Raw genomic sequence first — 26,133 nt, forward strand, 5'->3', positions numbered from 1 at the left:
TTCACCCTTTCTCCTTTTTCTTTTCATTTTTTCAACACATATTACCAACTTTCTTTTAAGGTTTTCTCATAAAGAACCCACTTCAAACAAAAGTTTTTTTTTATAATACAAGCTGAGGACATAAAAATCTAATCACAACTCAGTGTCTTCATTTTTTTTTTCATAAAAATCCATCAAAAATCCTTTTTTATTGATATTAATTAGTTTATAATTTATTAAAAATATCTTTACCAAAAGCTTTGTCAGATCGAACACGATAAAGATGTTAAAATAAGTCTCTACAGACGTTAAAATAGAATTCAATCAGTTAGTCAAATTAAATTATCACGAATTAAATTGAAGAAAAAACTTGTCATTTTAAATATAGGTAAGATTGAAGCCAATTCATATAACTAGTGGATTAAGGGTGTGTTTCTTTGTGTAGATGGATATGGGGGAGAGTGTGAAGATGGATTTGTGTAGATTTAGCTGGATGGATATTTGTGTTTTTTTGAGTGGATTTAGAGGGTAAAGTGAGTGGATTTGGAGATAATTTTTATGAAAATTAGTGAAAGATTTGATTGATGTGATAGATAAAATTATATGTTATAATAGATATATTTATGAAGTTACCATAATACCATTGTGTAAAAAAAGATAATGATTTTGTAATTTGATGTTATAAAAATAATTATCATTAATTAATACGAATTAAAAAATATTTAAAATTATATAAAATTTTAAAATAAAAAAAAAATTAAATTTTTATGAATGTAAAAAAAAGTTAAAAAAATTAAAAAAAAAAGTCAAAAGAAGTTAAGGAAAACGTAAAAAAAAAAAAGAAAAAGAAAATCAACGACACCGGTGTCGCCCTTTGTAAAAACAAGACACCGGTTACGTAACCGGTGCCATGACTCCACTAAACACAACACCACACTAAACACAACACCGGTGCCAACCCCAACACCACAACACCTCACCACCACCGCGACAGACCGTCTCGTTCACCACCCTCACATGTGCCATCCACTGCAAAGGACGAATTTTGCACTGCCGTGTGCATGTGAGCCAAGTGAAAAAGCGAGGGTAAAATTGGAATAAACCCTCCTTACTCTCTAATCTGCTCATCAGAGGGTGGATGAAAAAATCTACACATTCCTCAAATCCGCTCTCCGTAATCGGTTTGAATCCATACAATGGAACTTAGTGCCATTCATGAATCCACGCTCCCTAATCGGTTTCCACAGTAACATCATCACAAACGAACAGGGCCTAAACGAGTTCAACAATCATTTGTTAGTTTTTTTAATATTTTTTAAGTTTTTTATTATAATTATTTATTACTTATAATTATATAAGTTGATAATGTGTAAAAAAATATAAATGCAAAATTTTCATGGTAAAAAAATGAAAAATGAATGAAAACCATGAGATTTTTGTTTCATTCCCAATCTTACTTTATTCTCTCCACTCTCAAAAGTTATTGAATAGTAGTAATAGACGTTGACTTGGACCTCTGACCGGTGTGAATGCTAGCCACCATTGACTCAATGAGTCCATTCCATTATTATAATTCGGAGACACTATAACGTTGGACCTCACTCACTCAACTTTGCGTAATTCAATTTTAGTGAGATTTTTCCAATTTATAAATCTCATGAAAATAAAAAAAAAAATCTTTGTTACTATTCATTATTTATGTCATACACCTTCTATCTGAGATGTTTAAGTGGACAAATATTTATTTTTGTGAAGATTTTTCATACATTAGTGGCCAACAATAACTTGTCTCCATTTAAAAATTAAAAGAAAAAGGTGTAATCTTACTTTAAACATTATTTTATGAAAGTGTTGATTTGACTTTGGGTATTGGATTAGTGGGTAATAATAAACTCAACAACTTGATTAAAAAAAAATAAAAATTTATTTGGACCAGAGTTGAATCAATTATGCACTTCCACATTTTAAAAATGGCATTATCACTTTGGTAAATGCAAGTTGTGAATCAGTGAGATAGCAGTAAAAAAAATTAGCATCTCAATGCTTAAATGATGGATCTTTTTTTTTTTTCACCACTCTTAAGATGGAAAGGTGCTAGCTAGGGTTGCTTTGATAGTTAGATGTACTCATTAGGATTATGACTAGTATTAATAGAGTTTTACATGTCCACGATTCTATCATTTCATGATTTTTTAATAAAAATTTCATAAACAAAAGTCAAAGATTCTTGTATAAATTAAAATTAATTTATAAAAATATCTCCAATATAACTTCTTAACATTATTATTTTTAATGTACATATATTAACTATAAGTTATAAAAATATATTTTTATAACAGTGTGTATGTAAAATTTATCCAAATAAACTTGAAGTGAAATATTACTTTAGAACTTAAGTATACATAAAATTATCTAATCTCATACTTATTAGAATGATAATTAAGTTTATCCAATTTTTATTCCATAAAATAAAATAATATATTGCTTAAATGGTAAATTTCCAATCATACTTAGTGAAGATGTCCTTAAAGTTAAAAAATATAAGAATGTTTTCTTTAAAATTACAACTAAATAGGAATGAATTAGTTAAAAAAAATCATATACAGAATGTTACAACACCATTGCTTCTGTTATGGTCAAATGCCATAAAGCAATAAAGTGATTGGTAAAATAAAGTTTTTAAACTTTACTCACTGCCTATATAATTAGTCGTAAAACCATTATTTTTTAAATGGACTGGAATCATTAGTTTGACTTACTGTCCTGCTGCGAGTTAAAATGGGCATGGTGATCAATTAGTTAACCCTAAAAAATCCAAGTTTAAAAAACCAATCAAAACTATTAAAAAAATAATATATTCGTACAAAAAGTAAGTGTTTAAAAAATATTTTGTTTTTCATTAATATTCAAACATCTGATGATAAGATATTGACCACCTTGAAGAGGCTTAGTTCCGCTGCTGCAGTTGGAAATAAATAATTTAACTTGAATTATAAAACTCAAGTTTAAAATATAAATATATACGTATTTCAAATTAATTACAATTCTTCTAACTTGAGTATGGTCACTAATATATAATTAAACACGAGTTTCAAATAACATTTTACTTTGAATGAATTGATAAACCTAAGATCATTTCTACATTAACGAAAGTTAATTTATAATTAGATTTTTTTTTTCTTTAAAACTCTTATTTTCTTTTACTTTTGTGCTACTGTTTGAGCTAAATTTTGGTTTCATTAGTTGAGAAAAACCAGTTTAACTTTTAATCAAAGTTTAAATATTAATTATATTGTTATAAGTATTTGTGCTCTCCAACTCTCCTTTAGATATTTTTAGAGTGCAAGTCATTTTCAGATAAAAAGAAAAAGTATTTTTGGACGAAATATATAGTTAAATGATTTGATTAAAGAATTTAGTTAAAATTAAATTGGCATCATCATATACATGAATGTATACAAATTAAGAATTTTGAGAACACCCTTAAGTGGGACTTTATGGTAATTGAAAGATAAATATGAATTTACTAAACTTAAAAAAATGTTGGATTAGAATTCTCTATAAAGTGGAGGTTTAAAGTTTAAGAAAATAATTAAATTATGATATGTTTTGAAGTGTACATTCAATAAAAATGAATGCTTTGAGCTTCCAATAAAAATATTTTATTGAAATAATTGGAGCAAAATGTTTGAGCAATTTAGGGTTCATGGAGACTAGAAAGTTGCACTTTTTAAACATATCATAGACTATAGAACATGTATACTTCTCAAAGATGCATGTGTCATCCAAGAGAAAAACAAAAATTGAGAACTTGCCACAAATTCACAATCAAAACTAAATGTTCTAAGTTGGTTTAGCACGCGATTTTTTAAACAAATAAGTAGGTCATTTAAAAATATATATATACTTTTATTAATAGTCAAAATGTGACTACTTTTAAAATTATAAAGAAACGGTTGTTATTTCATTGAAAAATTAATGAAAGTGATTTATCATAAAATCATATAACTAAGTGTATGTTCTCGTCATAATCACAAATTAAGAACCGTTTGTTTTACCCACAATTTGAAAGGTAACAAATTCGGTTTAAATATAATTTTCTTAGTTTTAGTGTGTGTTTAATCATGGGTTAACAAGTTGCTCGAAGACTGCTATATTCTATTAACAAAAAAAAAGTTTAGTATTTTCTTTAATTTACTTAATATTTGACTAATGTGTTAAAGATATTCTAGTTATTTATATATTTTTTATTAACTATTTATTTTAAAGTAAAAATATATATTTATCTTATGATTTCATTTAATAAATTATTAACGAATAAAAATACCATAAAGAAGTAAAATTAATTTCAAGCTGTAGATTTTTTTAAGAAAAGTGACTTTGTACTAGTATATTGAAATTGGTCCAAATAATCAAATAAAAAAAAACTGGTGGTTTTTTGAAATAGTAAAATTGAGTGAAATAAATGTGGAAGGAATAAAAGAAATGTTTTGTAACAGGAGGTAAGTGGAGTGTGGAAGGTGGGGCAGAGAAAGTAAGTGGAGGCAGCATCTCTTTCTCTCTCTTTACTGTGACAAAAGAAAAGCAACCATAAACATGATCATGAAGACCACCACGATGCAGACATTTCATACTCAAAAAAATCTCCTATCCCTCTTAAACCATTTATATCAGCCAAAAATATTAGTTTAAACGTGTTAGTTAATTAAATCACTCAAGGTTACAAATAAATTTTAAGCCTGATTTCATCTCTCCTCACATCGAGTTATATACATCTCGTGCATAAATCTAGAAATAGATGGTCTGTTAGTGGTCCGATAACAGGTGAAACAGAATATCCAAAAAATCTCATTAGAATAAATTTTTTAAATAATGACTCTTATATCATGTTAAAAATGAACTTTAGGTTTAACTCAACCCATAAAACCAATTTGTAAGGTGAATTTTCCACCCTATTTGTATAATATAAAATCATCTTAACTCTCATTCAAATAAAACTTCCAACCGTTAATATTTTTAATATAAACTATTCAAATAGAGAGATTTGTAAACTATGTTTCAAATTAGATGTTTAATGTCATAAATAACTATGATTTGTATATAAAAAAAAAGAAAAAAAAAACTAGTGTCCTCGATAAATCTTAGTTTTAGTTGATTAATCAAACCGATAAGAATCATTAGATGATGGTTAATTGTTTGCATGAAGGGATATTATTCTTAAATTAATTGAAGATATCTTGATTTAATATATCCACTAATGTTATTATCAGTTTAGTCAGTCATTTCATATTAGGCATACTTAAATAATAAGTTTTTGTACGAATATACCCAAACATTAAGAGGAAAAAGTGATGGAAATGCATCCCAAAGATCAACGGAATCACCTCACGTAAAATTTTGTTTAATTTATATTGGTAATTTCATACTATTAATCATTTTTATTTACTTGTAGTTTTATCTCGATAAGAATCATTAGTATACAATGTAAATAATATTAACTAAATAAGTATAACACTCTAATCTCGCGTCTACATCTAGTTTGTACGTGTATAGAACTATTGTAGAAAATAACATTTCATGGGAATGATTACTTACTAGGTAGTTGAAAAAAACATGTAAACATGAGAGATAGCCCGAGAAAACTAAGAACATGAATAGAAAAACAAGTAATAAAAAGCATTAAAATAATTGAGAAAAAAAAAACGAATGAGTGTAAAGAAGGGAGAAAATCCATGTAAATGTGAAGAGTGAAAAAGTAATATAAATACATGGGAAAAAGAAGCGTAACAATCATTGGGTTGAACAAAAAACTGTTCAAATAGGCATGACACACAATGAAAAGGAGTAGAAAAACATTCATCAATCGAAAAAAATAATTCAAGAATTTATTATAGATAATATTTTTTCAGTTTTTTTTAATTCATGGAATGTGGACATTATTATGCAATTTATTCTTATTCAAATGCATTATGTTGTTACAATATAATATATATGATTGGACCACTATAATACAGCATATCAAATAATATACTTTTAAATGAATATTATTTGATGTAAGAATTTTGAAAGGTAAAAAATCCTCGTTGATATAAATATAAGTTATTAAATTCGGATGTCACATATTTATTGAAGTTAAATATTCTTTTTTTTCACATGCAATACCACCTAACCGAAGTGCTGAACCTAACTGAACGGTTATTCATAGGTCATCATGTCGCACACAAATTGACTAATTAACTATTTTTCTAACCTAGTTACAGGTTTTAATTGTAGTGTTTTTTTAGAAAAAAAAAAGTTATAGTTATTCGTGAAGAAGAAAATAGTGATGCTTTTAATCAACAACTAATTCAATCTGTAGTTTAATTAGTACGGTTAGAAAACAAATGAATTAAATCAACTTGAAGTTAGTTAAACTTTGTCGCATTAATTATATATGCATATATAATTTACAAAGTAAATTATTAATTTAAAGAATAAGTTAGAAGGGCGAAAATAATGTTACTTAATCCTTGTTTTGTTATTGGTAAGCAGCGTTACGCTAATATTTATAGAGGGTGTGGAAGCTAAACGCAAAATTACGAGTCCCCACTCTACACACTGAGTTGGGAGCACGACACAACACAAAAGCCCTTTTCAAAATTTGCATTCCCAAAATAAAAGGAGAAAAAACCTCTCGTTAATGTTTTTCCCCAATAAGGAAACTCCACCTTCGCCCAATTCCACTCAATCTCACTCCCTCCGATGCCCACGCCCGTCGCAGCGGCGCGTCAATGCCTAACCGCCGACGCCGCCCGCGCCCTCGACGAGGCCGTCTCCGTCGCCCGCCGACGGGGCCACGCCCAGACCACCTCTCTACACGCGGTCTCCGCCCTCCTCTCCCTCCCCTCCTCCTCCCTCCTCCGCGACGCATGCTCACGCGCCCGCAACTGCACGTACTCCCCACGCCTGCAGTTCAAGGCCCTCGACCTCTGCCTCTCCGTCTCACTCGACCGCGCGCCGTCGTCGCACAGCCACCTCTCTTCCGACCATGATCCCCCCGTCTCCAACTCCCTCATGGCCGCCATCAAACGCTCACAGGCCAACCAGCGGCGCCACCCTGATAACTTCCACTTCTATCACCACCAACAAACTCACCATAACCTAAACATAAACCAAAACCAAAACCACCAACAACCCTTCTCTGTTTCTTCCGTCAAGGTAGAGCTTCAGCATTTGATTCTGTCAATCCTGGACGACCCCGTCGTAAGCCGGGTCTTCGCCGAAGCGGGTTTCCGGAGCTCCGACATCAAACTCGCCATCCTCCGCCCTCTGCGCCCCCGCGGGCCGCCGATTTTCCTCTGCAATTTATCCGAGCCGCCACGGCGGTTTCCTTTCTTCTTCGGCGGGGATGACGATGGCGGTGAGAATTTCCGGCGAATCGGGGAGGTTCTGGTGCGGAGCCGGGGGCGGAACCCGCTGCTTCTTGGAGCGTGCGCCGGCGACGCTCTCCGGAGCTTTGTGGAGGCTGTGGAGAAGCGGAGGGAGGGGGTTCTGCCGGTGGAGCTGTCCGGGCTGAAGGTGGTTTGCATTGCGGATGAGGTGGCTAGTGGGGATGCGGAGGGAGTGGGGAAGCGCGTGCGGGAGATTGGAAGCTTGGCGGAGCAGTGTGTGGGGCCAGGTGTTGTTGTGAGTTTCGGGGACTTGAAGGGTTTTGTGAGCGATGAAGAAAGTGGTGGTGAGGGTTTGAGGGGTGTGGTTGGGGAATTGGCGAAGCTGTTGCAGGTTCATTATGATAAGTTTTGGTTAATGGGTGCTGCTGCTAGTTATGAGAGTTACTTGAAATTCGTGGGGAAGTTTCCTTGCATAGAGAAAGAGTGGGATTTGCAGCTTCTGCCTATCACCTCTGTCAAGCCTTCTGAATCCTATCAACGCCCCAGGTCCAGGTAAAACGTGCTTTTTTAAATACTATAATAATAATTATTATTATTATTATTCCATTTCTTCAACTTTTACGTCGCATATGTGCATGTGTTGATCACTTTTTTAATTTTTAATATTTAATATCCAACAAAGTTTTAAGTTCGAGGGTCTGTTAACGTCCCCGTGTGTCAAGTTTGTTTATTTATTATTTTTTTTTCATGGGATAAGATTTATTAATTTGACTCTCAAGTGTTTTTCAATACATCCTACCTAGTGGTTGGATTGAGTTGTGATGGGTTGGGGTTGCAAGTATTCGAGACTTGATTGTGTATGGAAGTAACTTACTTTTGAGTAATTAGTGTGGTCAAAAATCAATTATACTCTTTGCAATCATATACGTAAAAAAAGTATTTTTAAAACGCTATTGTTGGCATTTTAAAGCATGTAATTTGGATTGGGTTGTTCTGGACTTGAAGTAAGAGGTGTTATGCTGATAGTTTTGTTGTTTTTTGAATGACGAGTGGACTCTGGATTTTTCACGCAGTGATTAGTTTTGTGCATGTTTTGTCTAAACTGTAATTTTTTGTTTTACAGCTTAATGGATTCATTTGTGCCATTTGGTGGCTTTTTTTCGTCACAGTCTGATTTGAAAGGTCCACCTAATGGATCGTTTTATTGTGTTCCGCACTGTCATCAGTGTGGTGAAAGGTGTGAACATGATGTTCTTGGTGCTTCCAAGGAAAGACTTTCTGCTTCTTCAGCTGCCGATTCCCACAATTCTAGCTTGCCTCCGTGGTTACAGATTGCAGAATTTGGCACATCAAAGGGATTGAATGTTAAGGTGTGTACCATTCAGATACGTCAATCTGATTCATTATAAATTTGTTTGTATAATCTGCACAAATAGGGCATTTAAAAAAAAAAAAAACATGGTTGTGGTTATTTACCAACGTCGAAAAGGAAAAAATTAAAAACAAACTAGATTTAAGGTCAAACCATAGCCAGGGGGGAAATTGTGAGCAAGTTAGAATGGGGAGATTGACCTATTTTGTATTGTGAATTTTCAAATTACTTTTTCCCGCTAAAAAAAATTACACAATTATCGTAAACTCTAAGCTTGTGCAATTCTTGAAATAACAAGCTTTTTGTTCATTTAAAATAACTGGGCAGCCTAGTAACATCTGCATAAATTTATTTTTTCAAAAGCCTTAAAACTCCTTTTACCAGTTCTTTTTAAGTTGTCCGGGTGTGTGGTATTAACAGCTGATCAATAAAAATCGAACCGTTGTTTTTGTATCAAATATTCCATACTGACACTTTTTTGTTTCAAAAATGTCATATGACATGTTACACAAAAAACAGTAACTACTTTTGCTTTGTTGGGTTGACGAGTAAATTTTTTATAAATATTCCACTGATGAAGTGTTTAAGATGGGTTGATTATTTTTCTCCACAGTTGTGGTGATTATCTGATTAATTTTTTAAAATGGGTTGATCCTTGCCTTTGTAGGGAATTGATATTTTTTTCACAGGAACGGAAATGTGACTAAACAAGCATTTGTATGTTTACTTACTGATCGTGATTGTGTTTAAAATCAGATGGCTCACATTTGCTACTATAACCATATTGTACTTTGTTTGATGTATTATCGGTTCTGTTAATCTGATACGTGGACTATTGGTTCACTTGATGTTAAATTAATTGAAAAAATAACCGTGTTGCATTATAGTCTCTTCTATTCGCTCGTTTTGTATTGGTAGTTAATAAGTTAACACATCAGAAACCAACCTTCATCTCCTACAAGACATCCTTGCAGATCATTCTTTGAATGCAGCTTTAGTTCTGTTGATTGTATTGTAAATCATCTGCAATTGATTTATGCTTTGTCAATGAAGTCCTTTTTGTTTTGTTTGTGTAAAAACCACTTTTCTTTCATTCAGTGCAGACCAAAGATAATGACGTTTTGCTCGATAGTAGTGAATCTGGGCCACTGCGCAAGAGCTTAGACAAGTTATCCCAGCATCTGCACCAGCAAGATGCAAATACCTTTCCAACTGTTGTGGGGTTTCAGTGTGGTGCTGACAAGAAAAAGGAAGATGCTGACAATTGCAGCAGAAAAATGACAGACAAATCACCCAGTGACTACATCAATCTCAACTCCCATGTACCTGTTGGCATGCAAATGATGCCTGTGTCACACTCAAGTAGTCCTTTTCCTGCAGTTTTCAAGGCAAAGCAGGAGAGACATACTTCAAAACTTGCTGAGATATTTCAGAAAGTGGAAGATCACGAGTCAGGTGACCTAAGATCGTGCAACATGTCCAATTCAAGCGTGTGTGATGGAAGTCAAATGTCTCCCACATCTGTAACTTCTGTAACCACAGACCTCGGGTTAGGAATATGCTCTTCTCCTACCAGCAATAAGCTGAAAAAACCTACTGTTCAATACACAATGGAGCCTCCAAAGGAAATCCCAAGTCTGTTTTCTTCAAACTTAAATTTGGCTGATGGGAATATCTTGAAGCATCCATCGCAGTCTTCATCCTGCTTAAGTTTCGACTATTGTGGACAAGTCGATACGAAAAATCCAAAATTTCTTTTTGAAGCTCTTTCCAAAGAGGTAAGCTGGCAAGACGAAGCTTTACAGGCTATCATCAAAACAATAGTTTGCAGCTCAACAAAGAGGGTCAAACACCGTGGAGTAAATCAGCCCGGAGACATCTGGATGAATTTTGTTGGACCTGACAGACATGGTAAAAAGAAAATTGCCGTTTCTCTAGCCGAGTTATTGTATGGCAGCCGAGAAAGCTTTATTTTTGTGGATCTAGGTTATGAAGAAATGAAAGGATGCAATGCGAAATTCAGAGGGAAAACTACCCTTGATTTTATTGTAGGGGAGTGTTGCAAGAAACCCTTGTCTGTGGTTTTGCTTGAAAATGTAGACAAGGCAGATATTCTAGCTCAAAAAAGTTTGTCTCAGGCCATCAAGACAGGAAAAATAACAGACTCGCATGGACGAGAAGTTAGTGTAAACAATACTGTCTTTGTTTTATCTTTCTCAGATTACCAAAATAGTTGCATTTCAACTGGGGAACCTTCCAACTATTCTGAAGAAAGAATACTGAAGGCAAATGGGGCAGGTATCAAGCTACGCGTTGAACATGTGATTGGAGACCACAGAAGCCAGAGCATCGGTGTCACTAACAATTCAATGGATACCATTCCTAATCTAAATTTCCTAAACAAACGTAAGTTGATTGGTGACAAAGAATTTCATGATCAAGATATACTCTCTGATACAGCTAAAAGGGCACATACAGCATCAGGCTGGCAGTTAGATTTGAATCTCCCAGCCGAAGAAAATGAACAGAAACTAACCAATGAAGGAAATCCCGAACATGTCCCAACCCAAAACCAAAGCCTTTGGTTGCAAAATTTGTGTGATCTGGTTGATGAAACAGTTGTTTTTAAACCTTATGATTTTGATGCACTTGCGGATAGATTGTTGAATGTGATCAGAGGTAACTTCAAAAAGATTCTTGGATCCGAGTGTGTATTACAGATCCAGAAAGAAGTAATGGACCAATTGGTTGCAGCTCAATATGTCTCGGACAGGGATTCGGAGGTGGAGAAGTGGGTGGAGGAAGTTCTATGTGGAGGATTTACAGAAATACAGAGAAGGTACAACCTCACTGCTAGTTCTATTGTAAAACTTGGTACGTATCCAGAACAAGCTCCTGGTGTACACCTTCCCCCAAGGATAATTTTAGATTGAATTCCAACCACCAAATGTTGTCTGTTTCTGCATGGATGTATAATTTAGCTGTAGCATATAGTCAAACTAATTTAGCCTTCAATCCTATTATTTTGTTGGGTTTGTTTGTCTAGGTTTTAATTGTGTATAATATGTAATCTGCAGCTAGTGCTTTGTGTGATTATCCTTTGCATATTTAAATCAAATGCCTTCTTTGTTTTCCTTATAAGCATTTAGATGGTGTAATTGATTAATAAAAATATACTGATGAATCCGTTTAGACCCGAAAATGTATATTTTTTTTTCAATAAAAAGTATTTACCAGTTCTAATAAATGAAAGATGCAATTTTAGAGGATGTGTGGTTATAATTATTAATAAGAAAACTATCTGTTAAATTTGTAACTAATTTATTATTCATGTATATAATTACAGCATACATTCAATCATTGATTCTTAGTACTCCTTATCTTTTAATCTATGCTTTTTACAGGAGATTAGTTTTTTAAAACATGGAAAGGGAAAGATAGAAAAAAAAAAAAAAACTACAATTTCTCATCCGGCACCATCCAACAAAAGTAACCCCAAAAGCTTGGGAACAGAAAGGGTTAAAATTTACTTGTAAAGTGAAAACCCTGACGATTCTCTTTGGTCGACTCCTTAAGAATTTTATTTTATTAATTTGTTTTTGTTAAATATATTATATATTAATAAAGTAACTTTAGATGTGATTGGAGAAGAGTACTTACAAATTACAATAATTAAGGTATTAGCAGTTTTCTCTATTTTCAAATCCTTGATAACGTATATCTAATTTGTAATCTTGACATGAATAAATATTATGTGACAGATATGCCTCCACTCATTAATCTAAACTTAATAGCTTAAGCTTATTATTGAATAATTTAGAATTGGGTATTTTCTTTAAAAATATTTAAATAAAATAGATTTTTGGCTAATAAAAAAGTTTCTCTATATCTAAGTTGACATATTTAGATAAATGTAAACAATATATTGTCACTGATGTATGTTTTTCTTTTCTTTTTTTTTTACTAAGAAAATTGGACCAAACTTTTATCGTAGAAAAAAGAGAAGTTGGGCTTATATGGACTCTCACCAGAAATTCCAGACCCGTAAGAAAAAATCAATGGGTCTTTCTTCCTACACTTCCAATAATTTTTTTTTATTTCTAAAAATTTCTAAAATTCCAAAAATATTCTTCAACCATTTGAGCGAAACAACATAGATCACGCCTCCAAAATATTTTCTTTCGGAAATCGACAACCAATTTTAATTTTAGACTTTCAGATGTAAAAGAAAAAAAAAATATATATATATATATATACTAGAAATCGAATTCCGATACATTACATACTTTTTTTTTCACTTTTATCTTTTTTAAAATTTAAAGTTTAATTACTTTTAATTTTATTTACTTTTTCAATACATTATAAAAATTTATATATATATATATATATATATATATAAAGATTTTAATTTATTTTTAAAACACATATTAAAAATATTAAAAATTATAAAATATATAAATTTAAAACAAAAATTACTTTAAAAATACAAAATAAGTAAAAAAAATGTTAAAAAAATTAAATTAAAATAATAAAACTTTAAATTTAAAAAAAAGAAAAAAAATTATAAATATAAATATATATATATATATATATATATATTTAATTTAAAGTTTTATTATTTTAATTTAAATTATTTTCCTATTTTATTTTTAATTTTATTTATTTTATAGGTGTTTTTATAATTATTTTATTTATATAACTAATGTGTATAATATTTTATATTTTATTTGAATTTTTTTAACCCGGTTCGACCCACAACAGATTGGTAGATTAGTGGATTGACTTACTATTTTTTTTGTTGCAATTTATTTTATATGTCTATTGCATTACAATGAGAATGAATTGACTTAATTTATTTTTTTATAATAGTGAAATCAAAGTGTTCACCTAATCTTTGAATATTATTATAAAGATAATAGTTAAAGATTAAAATATCAACATTTATAACTTGAGAAACAAATTAATTAAATATTCGAACTATTTAAATATATTATTAAGCAACATTATAGCATTTAAAAATATGAAATTGTAAATCTATATAATTAGAAGTAGTAAATATTTTTAACATTATTTTAAATATAAAAAAATGTTGGTGGGTTAACCCACATTCAACCCAGCTTGAACCCGTGGACTAAGTGAGTTGAGTTCAATCCAACTTATAAAAAAATTGAATTGTTTCGATCAAACCTGACTCAAATTCATGGTAAGCCAAATTAACTCACGAATTGGAACTCATTTTGACATTTTTACTTCCCTTGATTACATTTGTAACAACTATAGAAACCATGTTCCAAAAATGATAAATTAATCTCAATTTTTAATGAGATCTATTTAATCACGCTCTCACAAGGTCAACATCCACCCATATAGGAAGAAGAAAAAAAAAACATAAAGAAATAGTGCGTATTTGACAATAATTATGAATCATAGTTAACAGTTATTTTGATTACAAAAGTTTTGAATTATATGTTAGAAAAGTTAAAATGGACATTAGATTATCGATTTTAATGGTGAGGACATGTGACTGTTTTTCTCCTAAAATTATTTAATACGTTTTACTATGTTTTATAATTTCGTAATTAGTATCCACAAGTTTGTAGATTTTGACAGCTTCTAATTAGAGGATTATAAAAATTAGTAAAAAAATGAATTTTATAATGTAAATATTAAGAAAACTACAAAAGGAACCCAATCAGACAACGTTGCTGGTTGATAGAAAATGAAAGGTTGGTTATTTTATGATTAAAGAAAAATAAAAGACAAAGAAAGGTTACCCACATCAACAACTGCTTCCACCATTAGTGAGTATTATATTATATTCTGCTGCTAACAACCAATTGAAGTTCGACAAATTTAAATTCCACGTAAGAAAACTGCCCAATCATGAATCATTCATAAAATAAAGAATTTTATATTAGTTTATGCCTGGTTTCAATTGAGCACGTGATAATTAAGAGCATCTAATGATTTTCAAAACCATTTAGATAATTAATAATGAACATGGATGTTTTTAATGAATATACGAGAATTCTAACTTTGGACGCTGTCGGCGTTTGGAAATTTCAAATCAGAAACCTTTTATTTTAGTTTTAACTAATTGGAGATGAAGTTCAGTGGCGACATGAATATGTCACATTCATTTGTCGATGAAAGGATCACACATAAAATAATGTTTTTTTTTTTTTTACATAACGCATAAAAGAATGGTAAGTCAATGAACATGTTTGACAATGATTGTTGGTTATCTATTACTATTGTTAAGATAGAAAAACACACATCTAGAAGAAGAACAACAACAATGCCCACACTTCAAATCTTTATTACAATTCTTTTATGTGAGGGCTTATGCATGCATGCTTTGATGGGATCATTTCTATTTTTAATTTGGATTGATTGTAATTTTATTTTATTTTATCAATATTTTGTTTTTTTTTTATCATTTTAACAATTTCCATTTTTAAAGTCCTCAATTTTGATTTAATTTTCTATTTTTTAAAATTTGTATATTTTAATTGTTTAAGTATGCTAAATCTATAACTTAATTAAATAATAGTAAACAAAATAAATTATGTATAAACTTAAAGAATTAATTAAAATATGACAATTAAAATCACATATGACATGTTAAAACTAAGATTATAACTTAACCTTTTATTTTCTCAGTTTAAAGTATAATAGAATATGTGTGATGATGTGTGTATTGTTAAGAGTTTTGTTTGAGAGACAAATAAGAAATATGAGTTGTTTGAATTGAAAATATGTTGGTCAATTGAAATATTATGTTATTTTATGAATGAAATGTTTGTGTTTAATGATGAATGAGTAAATTTGATTTTTGTGTGTCATAGTTTTAGAATATGAAAATGAGTTGTATGTTATGATGGTATGATTCTGGAAGATGTTTGTGTATGTGTATGTATGGGTATTAAAATAATATTTTATATATGACTTATGTTTTAAGGAAAATGATATTTTAATCCATTTTTTTTATCTACTACTTTAATCACCATTAGATAATTTATTTTGATTCTTTTTAGTGATGTGATGATCTAATGGTGATTGAAGTGGTGAGTTAAGAGTGGGTAAAGAAAAAAAGGGTTAAAGTATCATTGTCCATGTTTTAATATGATTGATTAAAGTAAGCTATTTATAATATAATTATTGTCTTTATAAAATAAATTAAAAAATTATTGTATTCATATGTTAAATAATTTGTTATAATTAATAATTAAAATTTAATTTGTATATGTTAATAATTTAAAATAAAATATTATCCTACATATGTATCTTTGAAGTAATATAATATATAAAATTTTATTTAATTTTTATTTAAAAAATAATGTCAATGGCCTACCTCACATTTAACCTATAAATTTTGCGGGTTGGGGGAGATGAACCAAAAGGGACACACGGAGCCATAAATTGTTATCCACTTTACAATTATTAACCTTTATCATCACCATTACTTTGACCATTCTGGAAGTTGGTAATATATAATTTTAATATTAAATTATGAGATTCTATAACATATCTACGTTTCACTTACCACTCAATTCTTATTAATGATATATTAGCGGTAAAAGTGAGAAATGATCAAAATTTATATATGTATGGGAAGTCACCCTATTGTATTAGAATTCTCATGTGTAATTTGTATTACTTACCGTGGGTTACCTTTCGAGTTTGAGCTTAATATAATATTCGGAAATTCATCTCACTTTGAAGTATTTAATTGATGTTTTGCATTAAAACAAATGTATTTGATTTGTAAATTATTCTTTATGAAATGTTTAAATTAATATTTGATCTTATTGTTTAGGTTAATTTACTAAAAGGGTTAATTTCTTTTTCATATTACTAATCTGGACTCATTTTTAAAAAAAATTATGGATAGGGATTAAGTCATGTCTTGTATGCACATCTTTATTTTGAAGTTATCAATGTTATTGGAAACTTTTTAAAATTGAAGTCTACAATACTAAATATGATTTCAGTGTTTTTAAAATTGAAGTCTACAATATTGATAATTTCAAAATGAAGTTGTACTTACGAAACATAACTTAACTTAACCTATGTCCGTAACTTTTAAAAAACGAACTCAAATTGGTAATATTAAAAAGAAATTAAATCTATATGTTATGCGTTATGTTAAAAATGCAATTATATATATATATATATATATATATATATATATATATATATATATATATAACACAATACATTAGCGTATAAAAAATTTGATATCTTGATTGCGATATCATATTAAAATTTAACATATATTTTGTAGGATCTCTTTTACTACAATGTGGTGACATAACATAAAGTTTAATAAATCTTAAATAAAAGTATACTAGAACTGTTAAAACGGGTAACCCGACCCGCCTCGACCCATCATGGGTTGATGATTTAGTGAGTCAACCCAACCCGACTCACTTTTTAGCGAGCCAAAAAAATTTGAACCCAGTTCGTTTCATCACAGGTTGGCGAGTTAAACGGGTTGGCTCACGGATTCATTTAATTAAAATAGTATTATTTTTCTTATTTTTCTTTTCAGTCAAAACTAAATTGTAATTCTAATTAAAATCTAAATAAACTTTAATGCAATCCAAATACAAACCAAAATAAAAAAAAATACAAATTATTTATGTGTTGGATAAAAAAACAACCTAACTTGACCCAAATATAAAGCCCAACTTAATAAAAAAAATAAAAAACACTTATGTGATCCTTTTATCTACGGTTAGTGAGCCAACCCAGCTCACCACGGGTTCAACCCGGATGAGCTGGGTCAAAATAAATGTTAACAACGATAAAATACCATAAGTCTCACAATAAATAAGGGTCATTGATAGTGATCAACCTCTCTATATTAATATTTGAAATATTGTGCTTTGTAAAAATTATTGATATAAATCTTTCCTATGTTGTTTTATTTAGAGATATGTTAGCTGGTACGTAACATTTGTTCGCCTGACTACTATGCCCCTATCGTCCCAATCACAAATTGTTAATCAGAAAAAAAGAGGGGAACAATGGAAAGTGACTTCACTTATAAGATGCTCTGAGATGAGACCCTGAAAGAATGATTGAGGATTTTAAGAGATTTCAAGATAAAATGAGGCTATAAGATTCTTCATGACAAAGAAAGCTTGACTTGGAATAGAGGTAACTTTTTCTAAGTTAAAATTAGTTCATAAAACTTTAAAATAAATAATTGCTTTTATAAAATAAAATTAGTTCATAAATGTAAGCCTTTTTTTTTCTTTCCTTTGTTGTCCCAGAGGTGTGGGCCTGGTCCTCCGTAGGCCCAAGGGCAGCCCTTCAGTAGGACACCCTACCCTGCCAAACCCCCTCACAGTTTCACATCACCTTGTTTTCAGAAAGCCAGCCTTCCCCTCAACTTCTCTACGAAAGCAGGAGCTCTGCTAGGGCACGAAGCTTGTCCGCCTTCGAACTAGAGAAACCTCTTTTTTTTTTCCAGGTAAGTTGAGCTTTAGAACTCCTGGTCCGTTCCTTCTCACTCTGTTTAAGACGCGTGGGTCAAGTTAGGGTTATGTTTCTTGACTTCTTTTTGTCCTCTTTTTCCATGTTTCAGCCGTACTCGAGTTTCTGGATCTGTGATATCCCCTTAGTTAGAGTCTGCTTGCTTTTGGTACTCCAAAACAGAGGTAAGGGGAGCTAGGTTTTCAAGTTTAAAGTTTTTGTGGCATGCTTAAATTCTGTTCTAAGTTGTGGGTGCTTGAATGGTGTTGAAATCGTGAAATAAATGGTTGGCTATATTCTGTATGTTGCTCTATGTCGTTTTTCTACCTTGCACGTGTGTTTGGGAGTGGATCTGGGTGGTTTCCGCCATTGCATGTGGATGGACAGTGGTGAACTCTGCTATTTTCGCCCAAGCGAGCTCGTCTCGCCTAGGCGAGAGTACCAGAGTGCTCACTGCCACGAGAACTCGCCTAGGCGGCCCTTTTTCCGTTTTGAGCGACGCATAGTCTCGCTCAGGCGAGAAGGCCTCGCCTGAGCGAGATCTCGTGATGCCTCCACTGTCGCGCGTCTCGCCTGAGCGAGAATTCGCTGTTTCTGTGAGGACAGCATCTCGCCTGAGCGAGAATTCGTGAAGACCCCTGTTGCTTATCTCGCCTGGGCGAGAATCCGCTGCATCAGTGAGGCCAGCGTCTCGCCTGAGCGAGTGTACGAATGGGTGCTCTGTTTCCTTGACTGTTTAAATGATTTATTGCATGCGTTGTTTAGATTATTCCTCCTAAATATGATATAAGTGAATATGCTCGGGTGTTTGGATTTTATGAACGAAATTGGCATGCTTGGTAGGAGATTAATCAGGGGTTTGTGGCTTCGTGATGTTTTAACATGAAATTTGAATGAATGACCAAAAAGAGGTGGGAGTTGTATGAGAAACATGATTGTGATGATGAGATAGGCGTAATTCCATGAGTCCCATGGGGAGATTTTATGGTGGCGTGTAGTGTATATATTAAGATAAGGATTCAAGTAAGGATCGCATCCCGAAACTCTAAAGGGTCAGTGAGTCTCAGGTAGAGAAATCTGACCCAAGTGGTGAGAGTAGCGGGAGGCCCTAGTCTTTGGCAGGATAATGGCCTTAGACGCTTAAAGGCTAACCTCGTGAGTGGTAGGGTGAAACCCATTGGCAATGGCTCTGCAGAGCAGTAGAGGCCACCACAAGTGCAAGCGTCCGGTGAATCTGATCTTAATATATGTATCCGGATAATTGAGTCATAGTGTCTTGCTTGTTTGCCATAACATGACTTATGTGTCTCTGTGTTGTATGCCTGTGAATGTTATTGCACTTGTTCCTTTACCTATAATAAGTTTCATGTTACACTAGCTTACCCTTGCATGTTGTGTTTGTTTTCTGTTATGTTTTCTCTCTTGCGATGATCACCTTTTGGTGGGAGTAGATGAGAGGGAGATTAGAGATGGATCCGGGAGACGCAGCGGTGCGGCTTAGTTCTTCCTGTCTGGATGTCTTAGGAGTAGTTTCATGGCCATGAGGCCTTTTGTATTAGTTGCCTTGAGGGCAACCCTTTTGCAAGACCGTTGAACCTTTAAATTTCCTTTTGCTTAGGACTATGTGGTATGCCTAAGTTTCTTTTAAGTGACTCCGGATGACTGTAATAGTTACCCTTCTTACGTTTCATGTTTATTCGATTGGCTTTCGTTATCAAAATTTTATGACGCTTTATTTGGTAGATTAATCTATTAAAAATGGGACATCACAATAAATAAGTTGATTTATATCAACCTCTCTTGCCACTAAGCCAATTTTAGTGGAATTCATTAAATTAGTTGCTTAGCTTTGAGAGGAATCATATTTCATATCAAACATTTAATATAAATTTGTCCTTGTTGTATACGACGTCATATATTTATTTTTGTTTAAGAGTGGCAAATATGTGTGTAGACACTACAAATGGTAAGAAAACAAACAACATTACTGCCAGACTGAGACAAATTGCTAAAAAAACAAACAATAGTCACGTGAAGCTCCTTCTATAATCTGTTTTCACATAAATAAAATTTAATTAAATAAACTTATATAGTTTAAAAATAATAATAATATTTCTAAAATAGTGTTAATGAATGGTGCCATCAAGGTTGCGTGTCATGACCGTGTGAGGGAAAACAAAAAAAAGATGTAAGAAGTAAAATTAAACCCATAAGAATTCCAAGGTTAGAAAAAGAGTCTTGAAATTAAAACCTTAATAAAAAAATCATTTAAACGTTTAGTAAGTATACAAATAGAAAAAAAAGGCTTACAAACTATAACCGGTGTAGCCAAAATAAATAAATTAAACAAATACTTAAATGTTTGTTTTCCTAATAAACTAAAGCAAATGATATTATAATTTTCATCCTTTATTTTTTTACATAAATTAATGTGGGTCATTAATTAATGTATCACTATTTTTTTTAAAGAATTAATGACCTAAACTAAATCACGTTAAAAAATAAAAGATGAATATAAAAAAATAGGAGTCAAAATATAATTTTACTAAATTGTATCTTTTTCAAGTTAATATATAATTATTTAGTCAGACTAATTTATAATTACTTCACTTATCAAACATGTGTATCGTTAAAACTTTAACAGATGTAAGGATCATAAATAATCATAAAAACCTAAGATCCAATTTCAAACTTGTAGAATATATTTGATCTAATTAAAAATTTTCGAATAATATAAAATATGCATGTATTTTAACCCAATTCCTCATATAGTACTGCAAATTGTTGGAAGAAATTTAATTAAAAAGGGATTTTTTTTCCTTTTTTACGAATAACAATAAAGAATTGGCAAGGAAAGAAGTTGAGGTTGTGGTATTTCATGAATTTAAAATATGCCTTTATAATGCAGACAGCAATAGGTACATTATGTGGTGTTTTAAAATTATGGCGTGCTTAGTTATCACCACAAATAGTCGATTCAGAAGTGGGGACAAAACAAAACCCAGATTTATTTAGACACATAGGAAGAATCTTGACGGTCCATAAAATTTTCGACATCAACCAAAGTAGAAAACAACTTGTCCAAATAATTTCATACCAAAATATCCAATCTCCATTTCACATCCTTCTTCAATGCCTCAATGTCTCATTACTAGATTTGCAATCAATTGCGCATGAAAAAGGTGTAGCACGTTTGGGAGTAGTTGAGAAATAGTAAATTATTTCTTAAATAGTTATAATAACCAAGCATGGTATTAATAATAATAATATTATTATTATTATTTTATATTACATTTGGAAATATAGAGTTGGAATTGAACAACGAAATTATTATGCAAGAGCATGAATCATTTTGGAGACTTTAGAGATTCAACTTGAGATTTGCCTCGAGGTCCTCTCATTCTAATGAAGAGTCTATATTCATCGAAGGTCATTGGTGGATAAAGTGAAGGTGTATTCACTGTTACCAGCTCCTTTATTGGTTCTATGGGTATATCGCTTTTGGGATTGTAGAAAAAAGCCAGAGAAACTCTCTCTTTATCTGAATTTACTATCACTCTGTGTTCCACACTCTTGTAAATTGCATTGCTTAGTACCTACTCAAACACAAACAAACAAAAAACCAAATCATTAACCAACACAGTTATATATGGATTATGATTATCCGATCAGTCACTTAAATAATTTTTTTTTGTTATGAATATAATTATGCAGTCGATCACTCCGAACCATCAATTCTGATATCACCCATAGATATTTAATTTCGATTATTTATTTAGAATCATTTTAAGTTTATTATTGTGAGGAGGTGAGATGGAAAGCATTTCGTGTTTTTCAAAATTAAATAATATTCCACCTGTTGAGTTGAGTGAGAGTGGAAATAGTATTTCATATGGAACATGTTGGCCTATGGGGCCTTCAACAGTTAAAAACACATAAATAATTGATAGTGATGCTTCACATGATTCACAACATTACAGTGGATTTTTTACTGTTCTCAAAGATAAAAATCACAATTTCCTTTTCACACACAGCTTATCTTATGCCTAGTTAACAATACATATCATGTCAAAAATAAATTTAAATTTTTTCAAACCTTACAAGATAAAGATGACATAATTATGACTTTTAACCTAATAATAATAACATTAATTTATTTTGTTTTTCTTTAGCTACCTTTAACTGAATCATAAAGTGCATACTCCTTACCCTTTAGCTCGATGGGCCATTTTGATATATATTCTTCGACACTGTGAAGGAATCTTATCTTTTTTTACATCAAATCCTATGACTCTATCCTTAAACCTTTTAGGTCAAAGGTTTATCTACTTTATGTAAGTGCGTGGTTTTCAGAGTTTATATTTTAGATGTCGTAAACTTGAAGAAAGTTAATCACTTGTTCAATATTTTTATTCCAGAATAAAGTATTCATCTAAAATAATTAAAGATCTAAATAGTAAAGCAAGAATCCAATTGAAATGTAATGATATCATCATCCAATTATAAATTAACTTTATGATAGAATCATTGATGCTTATAATAATTATTTCAAAGACCATCTGAAATATTTTGAACTGATTAATGCTGTGTAATCCTTGCCCTTTAGGAGGGTTTAAATAAATATAAAAAAAGATTAATTTGTCATTACTTTTAATTAAAACGGTTGAAAATATTGACCAACTTAAAATATGACACGCTAACAACATATTTTTAGCATGCTTGTTAAAACAAAATTTTATATACATTGAAAAAAACAGTGAAAGTCACACTTTTTTTTTAGATATTTCTTATTTGAGTGTATTAACAAACCTCTTAATTTTTAATTAATTTCATCATTTGACAATAGTGATGTGGAAAATTATCTCAAATGTTCAAAAAGATGGTAAAGGACACGTTTCGACTCATCAAACTAAAGTAACAACAACTGAACCTCACATGTGTTGTGTTCTCTGTAAGTGGGCATGGTAATGCATACAGTGACAAATTAATGTGGCAAAAATCTGCGAATATGGATAACAGAGAGATTGAAGATTATTCACCTGAATTTGATCACCGATATTAACGATGAAAGCATGGCGTGCAGGCTTCACAGTTATCCAATTGTCGCATTTTCGAACTTGAAGACCAGGAACTTGATCATCTGGAAGCAACATAGTCATTCCTCCAGGGTCTGAGTGTGATGACAGACCCAGTGTTAACTCTGGTCGTGGACACTTCGGGTAAAAATTCACTCTCAGACATGCCCCTATGTCTTCCCCCCCAAAAGCATTTTGAAGAGTTTTTTCGTCTAATCCAAGGTTTATCGACAAAACCTTCATCAACCTCCCACATAGCTTCACTAACTCTCTCCCATACTCATCAAACACTTCCCTACATAAAACAATACGCTGTTAATTACTCCATGTCTTCTTTTTTGGACAGAACTTACATACATATATATATAGATGTTCCTAATGTTGTTTTTCACTCAGAATTAGAGATTTATCTCAGTATAATTACGACTGTAATCAATTCAATCATAATACGGTTTTCATCTCGCTAACATAATTCAAGTTAGTCGTAATATATATTAAGAACAGAATTTTGTGTGAAGCTTTTGTCCAAGTTTTAGTATGTTACGGTGAATTTACCTGCATTGGGACGGCAAGTGAGGCCATTTGTTACAGTCCTTGAGAGACAAGGGGAGATAGTGGAGATAATAGTAATCACTCCAATCAAGAATAGCACCTTTCTCAATTCCGAGTCTGCTTCCATAGCCTTCGTAAGTTTTGGGTGAGTTTGCGTATTGTTGCTTGAGCTCCATGGGCAAGTGGAAGAATTGACGCCAAGTTTCCCTAGCCTTGTCCATCAAATCGGGATGAACACCATGGTTTGTGATTTGGAAGAAGCCCCACTCCTTGCAAGCGTCAGAGATTTGCTTAAGAATTGAGGATGAGACATGATGGTCGGCGCCACTGAGACCTCCGAGGTCGATGATGGGGATGTTGTTGGCATCATCAAAATTAGAGCTTTCGGATGATGGTCTATCAGTAGAAGGCTTGATGTATCTTTCAGGGATTGAATCGAAGCAGTTTTCGGATAAAGACTGAACCCGAACAATAGGTTCTGGCCAATCTGGTTGGTCTTTTGACATTGCTAGCTAGATAGTAGTATAGTACTAGACAGGGTTGGTTGGTTGGTTGGTGTTTATAAGAAGAAATATATATATATATACAGTGAAGTATGAAAGGAACTGGTAATTTTCTTAATCTGAAAGTTGAGGGAATTGGAAGAGAAAGAGAAGGATTTGAATTTGAGGCAAAGAAAGAAAGAAGAGGAAGAAGAGTGTGGGGATGAGATATGGTGGAAGTTAAAGGAAGAGAAGAGAGTGGGACCGTGGTGGCATGAAAAGCGAAATGGACGTAAAATAAAACGTGAAGTTTGTGGGTTTTTAAAGGGTGTGAATGCTGTGCAGGTTAACCCCAAGACACGACACACTTCGATGTGGGGACTCACTCGCTCCGTGTTTTTAATTCTTAAAAGTGTGGGACTCCTGTGTAACCTTGTGATAATTACATTTATTTGTTTTGTTATCTTTCGATTAAAGTCTTTTTCGTAATTTCGTTAAAAAATTTAATATCTGTTAAGATGTTAAAAAAATCAGTTATTGTTGTTTTTCACGACGTTGACGTGTATGTCTGATATCTCTAAAATATAATTATTAAACAATTATTCTGTTTAAAATAAAATCGATAACCATCTTGGGACAGCGTTATGGTTGTCGCACCTTGTGGTCCATGACTAACTATGTTCAGCATGTGAATTGGCAGCGTGATCCAATTCTATCACATTTTTTTAACATCCGTACCATTTATTCTATGAACTTTAATTATTTTTAAAATTTCCAATGACAATTAATTAACAATAAATATGCCAAATAGCATATTTATTTGAATAAAATTCTTCATAAATACCTTTAGGCAACAAATTAATTTATCCACGCTCTTATTCTAATTTTACTTTATCAAAAAGTACATGTTAGCTCTTTTTTTTTCTTTTAGGAATAACGTATATGTAAATTATAAAAAATTGGCCAAAAAAAAATATTAGCATTTCCTTTTTGAGTTTAATTTTGAAATGAGACATTGTGTTGGAAACCTTAAAGTCTTACATGTTTAAATAGATAACATAATTAGAAAACGTAAGAAAGAGCATGTGAATTAGGAGTATGGCTCACCAAATTAGGAGCCAACAGCAAATGATTTTGGTTAAAACACGCCTCTCCAACTTTGGACCTCATCAGTTCCCCACTCTCATCAATGACGTCACCTTCTGATTCCATTTTAAATTATACTATTATCAATAGTAAAATATATAATCAATCATTAGTTTGATTTATCATATTATATTCAAAATTTATTTAATTTAAAATTAATGCGAACGTTTATCCATGTGTTCTTTTTAAATACTTTGTATATAATAGTTTACATAATACAACTACATATTAATTAGTTTACATAACTGCATATTATAATAATTAAAATTTAGAGAATTATTGTGAAATGAGTAGAGGTAACAATATGGGTCGACTTTACTCATTTAGATCCAACATGCACATTGTAGGTCAGACGTAGCCTCGCAAAGAAATGCAGGCTGAAATTTGTAGTTTGTCTCACATTTCTTTTAGCCCATAGGCCCGTTGGTTGGTCTTCATTTTTTGAGCATCATAATTTTAGAAATTAATTTGTTGTATTTAAATAATTTTAAGAATGCAAAGTTGTACATGCATTAATCAAATTAATTTGAAGATAAAATATTTCATAAAAATCATTTAAAGAAAGTAATATTCTACAACAAAATAAGTATTGGACATGAAAAATAAGGATGTAAAGCAACCACAACTCTAGTAATAAAAAACAGTGGAATAGTCCAATAAAAAGCAGTCAAAAA

The 26,133-nt window shown here is 31.6% G+C and overlaps 2 protein-coding genes and 1 long non-coding RNA gene across 3 annotated transcripts; 2 read left to right on the forward strand and 1 right to left on the reverse strand.

Annotated features, from left to right (window-relative positions):
• The first annotated feature begins 6,541 nt into the window (after positions 1–6,541).
• Positions 6,542–11,862, forward strand: LOC114174708 (protein SMAX1-LIKE 8-like). Its single transcript, XM_028059541.2, has 3 exons — positions 6,542–7,901; positions 8,473–8,719; positions 9,825–11,862. The coding sequence occupies exons 1-3, from the start codon at positions 6,721–6,723 to the stop codon at positions 11,652–11,654; spliced, it is 3,258 nt and encodes a 1,085-aa protein (XP_027915342.2). The 5' UTR covers positions 6,542–6,720; the 3' UTR covers positions 11,655–11,862.
• Positions 11,863–18,051: 6,189 nt separating this feature from the next.
• Positions 18,052–19,924, forward strand: LOC114191918 (uncharacterized). Its single transcript, XR_003606041.2, has 3 exons — positions 18,052–18,202; positions 18,317–18,389; positions 19,656–19,924. It is a non-coding gene; the product is annotated as an uncharacterized LOC114191918 (long non-coding RNA).
• Positions 19,925–21,453: 1,529 nt separating this feature from the next.
• Positions 21,454–24,581, reverse strand: LOC114170232 (jasmonate-induced oxygenase 2-like). The gene is made up of 3 exons (XM_028055738.2): positions 23,835–24,581; positions 23,244–23,574; positions 21,454–21,800 (listed from the first exon to the last, which is right to left on the reverse strand). The coding sequence occupies exons 1-3, from the start codon at positions 24,335–24,337 to the stop codon at positions 21,552–21,554; spliced, it is 1,083 nt and encodes a 360-aa protein (XP_027911539.1). The 5' UTR covers positions 24,338–24,581; the 3' UTR covers positions 21,454–21,551.
• Positions 24,582–26,133: the final 1,552 nt, after the last annotated feature.

The sequence above is a fragment of the Vigna unguiculata genome, chromosome 1 (assembly GCF_037176805.1).
Source record: "Vigna unguiculata cultivar grain cowpea cultivar isolate G323 ecotype 2 chromosome 1, ASM3717680v1, whole genome shotgun sequence".
Taxonomy (NCBI): domain Eukaryota; kingdom Viridiplantae; phylum Streptophyta; class Magnoliopsida; order Fabales; family Fabaceae; genus Vigna; species Vigna unguiculata.

Excerpts from the sequence above, each read along its gene's own strand:
- LOC114170232 (XM_028055738.2), bottom strand. The coding sequence starts at position 24,337 with ATGTCAAAAGACCAACCAGATTGGCCAGAACCTATTGTTCGGGTTCAG. Across the intron at positions 23,575-23,834 it reads CACTTGCCGTCCCAATGCAG|GGAAGTGTTTGATGAGTATG; the intron begins GTAAATTCACCG and ends TGTTTTATGTAG. Across the intron at positions 21,801-23,243 it reads ATATCGGTGATCAAATTCAG|GTACTAAGCAATGCAATTTA; the intron begins GTGAATAATCTT and ends GTGTTTGAGTAG.
- LOC114174708 (XM_028059541.2), top strand. The coding sequence starts at position 6,721 with ATGCCCACGCCCGTCGCAGCGGCGCGTCAATGCCTAACCGCCGACGCC. Across the intron at positions 7,902-8,472 it reads TATCAACGCCCCAGGTCCAG|CTTAATGGATTCATTTGTGC; the intron begins GTAAAACGTGCT and ends TTTGTTTTACAG. Across the intron at positions 8,720-9,824 it reads CAAAGGGATTGAATGTTAAG|ACCAAAGATAATGACGTTTT; the intron begins GTGTGTACCATT and ends CATTCAGTGCAG.